This window comes from Vombatus ursinus, unplaced genomic scaffold (assembly GCF_900497805.2).
Source record: "Vombatus ursinus unplaced genomic scaffold, bare-nosed wombat genome assembly UNPS02014799.1, whole genome shotgun sequence".
NCBI lineage: Eukaryota > Metazoa > Chordata > Mammalia > Diprotodontia > Vombatidae > Vombatus > Vombatus ursinus.
The window spans coordinates 49,136,502-49,143,428 of NW_020954577.1; the positions used below are offsets into that span (position 1 = coordinate 49,136,502).

Genomic DNA, 6,927 nt, shown 5'->3' on the forward strand with positions numbered 1-6,927 from the left:
GTTTTGCCAAGACCACTTTTCCATTAGCTATAAATACAACTGTAAGCTGATTTTAAAATAATCATCCAGATAAATCTAATTATAATATTTTTAATTCATAAAAATACTGGATTAAAGCAAAATATGCTTTCTTAGATTAATTCCTAAGGCAAACATTTCACATGTACCAGAGGTATTTGCTATGTTGCGAGCAGGTAATCTCATCATGCATGCATCTAAACTTCTAAAGAAGATTAAAAAACTCTGTGTTCATAGAATAAATTAAAACATTTTTTGAAGGTTACCCAAAGAATTACTCCACGAGATTGCTATCAGAAATACTTTTTATTACATAATATTTAATCATGCTCAATCAGCTATTCGACAGAAACTTGTTATCAGTTGGCTAAGTCACCTACCACCATATAATTTTTTCCACTGTCACATTAAAATAATCCCTGTATCCTTTAATGATATAATGTTCACAATCGAGGAATAAATAAAGATACACACACACAAAGAGTTTCTTTCTTTTCTTAGAGCAGGTGAAAGAAACAGAGGTTAAACTGCTATCTGCTGATAAGCCAGATATTGATCCTGACCCTAGTTCTACTGCATTGTACACAGGTAACACAGAATGTAAGTAGTCAGAAAAATGCAGTAGATATTTTATCAGATATGGTTTAGCTATTGGAAGTGATCTTTTTTTAAATGGTAAACTGGTATAATGCATAATAAAAAGTGACATTCTAGTCAAAATTTAAAACATTCTGATCAAAATGGGTCTGAACGTGGCTTTCAAAGCCGTGCTGGTCATAGTCTGGAGGGAACTGCTCACTGCACATGGGGCACACCTTCCAGTGACTTTCGACATGCTCTTCAAACTTGCTCTGGTCGTAGTTGGGAGGGAACATTAATTCACAGAGGGGACACTTCTTGTGCACATCAAAGCTTGAAGAGATAGGGACACGAAATCATTACCTGTTTCTGATACATAAATGCATGCATGCTAACATGCTAAGCACTGCTTCTCAGAAAACTGTAGGTCACTCCAGAATAGACACCTGGGGCTCCCACTGCCAAGCCCCTCCCTCATGTCAGTGACCTCGCTGTTCCTCTCCAAAGACCCAGACGTCTCCTGCAGGTCAAGAGAACCCCATTCCCAGCTCACCGAGACAAAGAATCAGCAAGGAGAACCATTCACCGAAAGCTCAACCCTTGGTCTTACGCATTTTACTTACTGAGCTCCCAAAATGGTTCCTTATAATAAGTAAAATGAAGCACATAATTCCAATCGTTTCTTTGTAATCATCCATAAGGATGAAAGCAACCTGAAATTCCCCATATCATCTACCCTACTGAATAACTAAGAATTTCTGAAACTATATACAAAGCATGAATTCTACATGGAAAAGGTTAAGATTACCTGGAATCAAAGCAAAAGCCCGTCCCATGAGCATGTAAAAGCTGGCTTGGAGGTTCTGGAGCAGTAAGGACATTCTCATCATCATCCTGCATAAAACATAATTCAACAGGATTTATTTACACGTGTAACTCAACGATGCCAGAATCCGAAGGAAATCAGACTATATTTGAAGGACAACTAAGTATTTTTATTATCTTTCGGTAAGGGTTTCATGTGAACATGAACTTGAAGGTCAATTTCTGTAAGAATTACTTTAAACTTTAGTAACTATTTAGATATAAAAGCTAACATCATCAACAAATTAGAGATACAAAGGAAGAAATTTATCTGTTAGATCTATGTATATGGGAAGAGCTCGAGATCAAACAAAAGACAGAGGAACACAGAAGGTTAAAACGGACAGTTTTGATTATATAAAATTAAAAGATTTTGCACAAACAAAACCAATGCAGCAAAAATTAGAAGAGAATCAAGTAATTTGGTAAAATAAATCTTTGCAGCAGGTTTCTCTGATAAAGATCTCTCTTCTAAGATGTTAGGAATGGATTCAAATTTATAGAAATAAGAGCCATTCCCCAATTTATAAATAGTCAAATGATAAGAATTTCATTTCATTTTCAGGAGAAGTAATCACCAAGTAAATAGCTATATGAAAAATGCTCTAAATCACTAATAATTGAAAGAAATGAACATTACAACAATTCTGAGGATCCGTCTTACACCCATCAGATTGGCAAAGTTGACCCAAAAAAGGAAAATGACAAATGCTGGAGGAACTGTGTGAAAACCGGTACAGTGACGCACTGCTGGCAGAGCCATAAACTGGCTCAGAAATTCTGGGAAGCAACTAAGACTCAGAAGTTATTAAATTATGCATACCCTTTGATCTAGAGATATCCATCCATACTGGTCCGTATCCCCAAAGAGAAAGAAGAAAAGGACTCATGTGCAAAACCACAGCAGCTCTTTCTGTGGTGGCAAAGAATTGGAAATTGATTGGGCGTCCCACCAAATGGAGAATGGCTGAACAAATTATAGTATATGAATGTGATGGAATGTTATTAAGAAATGATGGAGATGGGGTTTTCAGAGAAACCTGGGAAGACTTGTATGAACTGATGCAAGTGAAATGAGCAGAACCAGGAGAATAATTTATAAGACTATAACAACACTGTAAAGACTAACTACTTTGAAATACTTGTCTGACACAACATTTAGAGGACTCGTGCTGAAATATCCTACCCAGTTCCTGACAGAGAGATGATGGACTCAGTGCAAAGTGAGATAGATATATAAATAACTGGGGTAGGGGTCGGGACATGAGAGGAAGAGAAAGCAGATTTTTTTTCAGTTGTAAAAATAACTTAAAAAAAAAAAAGAATGGTCTAAGTGCTGACAACTGTTTAATGTAAGGCTGGAAAACAACATTGCCATTGGTAAAAACTGACTTTTGAAATTTATTTACAACTATCTTAGCTATTTTTGCTCATCTAAGGATCTGTGGAGAAAATTATCAACTTAAACCAAATCTCTGGCATCAATATGCTCTAATATTCACATTAAACAACCACCTTAACCCAAACATGTGGAAGAAAAATCAATGTACCTCTTTGCCTATTGCCAAGTAGTAAATGCATTAATTTCCAGGAAACTCTCATAATTATAATCAAGGAAAAAGAACTTATTAAAATGAGGAAGAGATGGATGGGGGCAGGGGTGAGGTTAAATCCAGGCAGTGTACCAGCATGAACACCTTTTTACAACAAAAATCCAATCTTGATAATAGGTTGTCAGATAAGACTCCTAAAAATCTATGAGCCTAAGTTAGCAGAAAAAAAGCTTCAGATTCACACACCTCCACCCCGTGTCCTCCCAAACCTCCCCCCGAGTCAGTTCTGAGCCATCTGAATATGCCGTCAAGGGCAGCAGATCATGCATTTCAATCCTCTCTTAGGCACAGCATCTAAATCACCCTCCAGTATTTCCTCTCATTTCATGAAGGTTAAAAACACATAAACAGGGGGCAGCTAGGTGGCGCAGTAGATAGAGCACCAGCCCTGGAGTCAGGAGGACCTGAGTTCAAATCCGCCCTCAGACACATAACACTTACTAGCTGTGTGACCCTGGGCAAGTCACTTAACCTCACTGCCTAGCAAAAACAAAACAAATAAACAAACAAACAAACAAACAAAAAAAAAACCCCACTAAAAAATACATAAATAGGCAGCTAGGGGGTGCTAAACACAGGAAGACCTGAGTTCAAATCCAGCCTCAGATACTTTCTAGCTGTGTGACCCTGGGCAAGTCACTTCACCTCTGTCTGCCTTAACTGTAAAATGGGGATAAAAGAACCACCACCACCCCCTTTCAAGGTCATGAGAATCAAATGGAATATTTATAAAGTGCTTAGCATAGTAGATGGCACAAGGTAGGTACTTAATAAATGCTAGCTGTTGCTGTTATTAGCTAGAGCAGGAACTGATGAGGCTCACGACATATTGATGGCCAATCATGTCTGCTTCAGACCACCTAACGAGTTAAGGTCTGTTCTTACTCAAAAAAATTTGTGTGCATGAAATCCAGCGGCTAAACATATGCAGAAAACTCTCTTCCTTGCAACCAATTTTTGTTTAAACTGTTCTTTTATGACAGGTAAAAAAAGATAGGACAGCAGGTTTGGTTTTAATTTTATCAATCAAGTAGCATTTACAAGGACCCCCTACATGCCAAGTGCTGGAGAGACAGTCACTGTGTGCAAGGAGCTCCGTCTGATGGGGGAAAACAACATGCAGACAGCCATACCAATGGGACAGACAGAATAAGCTACAGATAATGAAGGGAGGGGAGGCACTAACATTGAGGAGAATCGGCTATTCTTCTTGCATCAGGTGGGATTTTGGCTGAGAATTGAAGGAAGTCAAGGAAGCTGAGGACAGAGATAAGGAAGGAAAGAATTCCAGGCATGAAGGACAGAAAGAAAATGGCCTGGGTCAGGAGATGCAGTATCTTATGTGAGGAACAACAAGGAGGCCCATGTCGATGGCCTCGAGGTGGAGAGGGGAAAGAGAATGAGGGGGAAGAAAACTGGAAAAAGCAGGAGGGGGGCTGGTGTTGAGGCTGGTGGTGAAGGCCAAACAGAGCACTTTGTATTTGCTGCTGGAGGCAACAGGAAGCCACTGGAGTTTATTGAGTGGGGGATGTGACATGGTCAGACCTGGGCTTTAGGAGAACCAGACTGAAGCTGGCTGAATGGAGGATGAACCAGAGTGGGGAGAGACTTGGGACAGGCATTCTGCACCCACCCCCCCCGCAGCTACTGCAGTGGTCCAGGCCTGAGGTGGGAAAGGCTTTCACCAAAGTAGGGCCAGCATCAGAAGAGAGAAGGGGAGTACTGGAGAGAGGTTACGAAGATGATATCAAGAGACCTTTGGAGACGAAGGAGGAGAGTAAGGAGTCCAGAATGACTCCCAGCGGCCTGAAAGACTGGGCAGATAGTGATGCCTCAACAATAATGGGGGTTATGAAGGAAAGATAATGCGTCCATTTTAGGACATGTTGAGTTTAAGTTGTCAACAAAAAACCCAGTTCAAGATGTCTCATGATATGACATGAGTTTTCTTGGGACACGTGCTCCCTCAAGCCTAGAGATGTGCAAAATATCAAAGCTGAAGAGTGAAACACAAAAACTCTTACTTCTCTCTCTCCATCTCTCTCACATACACAAAATATATTGTGTATTTAAAGAACAGATACTCAAGTAAAAGATATTCAGGTTGCCCATATATTTCATGAAAAACATGAAGAAAGATACTTCATTTAAATACAATTTGAATCTAGGACAAACTATTTTGTTATTATGACAAAGTTTTCCCGTGTTTATCTAGTTTCAAAATCTGGGATTTATAGGAAACTATATTTGGGACACAAAATAGCATACAATCAGGCAAATAAGAGCATATATGATCATACAAATATTGTCACTAAATGTCTTTAAAATCGTTGCAAAGAAGGCACTTCTGTGGCTTTCGGGCGAATCGATCACAGAAAGGGTGTTGGTCTTTACTTCCTGGGTTAATAGACTTTGAATCATTAAAAAAAAATGGATTTGGGGCAGCTCGGTGGCACAGTGGATACAGCACCAGCCCTGAAGTCAGGAGGACCTGAGTTCAAATCCGGCCTCAGACCAAACACTTGACACTTACTAGCTGTGAGACCCTGGACAAGTCACTTAACCCCAATTGCCTTTAAAAAAAAAAAAAATGGATTTGCCAGTACAGAGAATTTAAACAATTCCCTAAGCATTTCTCCGTCCTTCTAAAGGCCGGTGACTAGTCACCACCCAGTTCAGACTTTCATAAGGATGCTGGCCAGTGGTGCTTGTTGCAACAGATGGCTGACTGAGTATCCTCCCCACCAACCCTTCTCCCAATGCAAAGACTCCAGTTTCCCTCCCACAGGAAACGAGATGGAGTATAGGTGTCAGGATCCATGTAGGAAGGAGAAATAGCCTTACCACATACCTCGCTACGATGCCCTCCGTGCCCCCAGGCCCTATGGATCTTGGCACACTGCATACAGTGGCATCCCAAGGATCACCAGGCCCTTTGATCAATTTTGCAGCTAAAGCCCTGTTATGTGTTGTATCCCCAGTTTAGAACATAAGTTCATTAAGAGCACATCCTGTCTTAATTTTTTATTTCCATCTGAAGTATTTCGCACACAGTAAACATTTAACAAATTCTTTTCATTCATTCATTCATTCATTCATCAGTTTGTGCATCTGGGACAGGCTATACAAACAGACAATAAGCCAGGTCCAGAACTGAACATTAGGAGGGGAAGAAGCTAAACTGCCTTCAGGAAATAATATCAATATTCTAACAACGTCATTGTATGGCCATGAGATACTGAAAAGTGTTTCTGAAGGAGTGGAAATTATTATCACCAAGAAGGCCCTAGACATACAGCAACGTGAACGAGCCGTAACTTATGATCAACAAAGAACTGCAGAGAAAATCATGAGAAAGAGATCGTCAGGTTAATGTACAACAGGAAAAAAAAACAGGCTCACGATGGCCCAGGACAAAGGATGACCAGCAGCGGACATTCAAGTGCCCCACCCCCAGTCACTTTACAAGATGCAGAGAAAGCAAGAAGGCTGCACCACAAGGGATGCTGCAAAACTCAGGAGCTGAAGAGTCACCCGGGTGGGCAGCATGGATCGCAATCTGTATCAGGAGACAGAATGTGCAAGGCAGGGAGATCCCAGACCTCTCTCTGCACATCTCCAGATACATTGTTTTGAAGGCCAAAGTCTATTATCTTTTATAAAGACACATCTACCAAAAAAAATAAAATAAAATAAAGACATATCCAAGATAGTTAACAGTTTTATAATTATGGGTGATTAAAACTGTTGACCCTTAGCTAGACAGAAAATGCAGCAACCCAAAATTCACTGCTCCTTTCTATAGTCTGAGAGACATTATCCCTATGATCGGCATTATACCTACCTCAAATAA

At 40.0% G+C, this 6,927-nt stretch overlaps 1 protein-coding gene across 5 annotated transcripts in view; it reads right to left on the bottom strand.

Moving 5' to 3' along the window:
* Positions 1 to 305: 305 nt before the first annotated feature.
* The window catches only part of LOC114050438 (tax1-binding protein 1-like), a 72,592-nt gene continuing 65,970 nt past the window's right edge, over positions 306 to 6,927 (bottom strand). For all 5 annotated transcript variants that reach the window (XM_027872118.1, XM_027872117.1, XM_027872116.1 and 2 more), the window contains 2 exons: positions 1,406 to 1,491; positions 306 to 930 (listed from right to left, as the gene is read on the bottom strand). In XM_027872118.1, the coding sequence (XP_027727919.1) occupies positions 729 to 930; positions 1,406 to 1,491 (288 nt within the window). In that variant the 3' untranslated portion in view covers positions 306 to 728. The remainder of the gene's footprint in view (positions 931 to 1,405; positions 1,492 to 6,927) is intronic.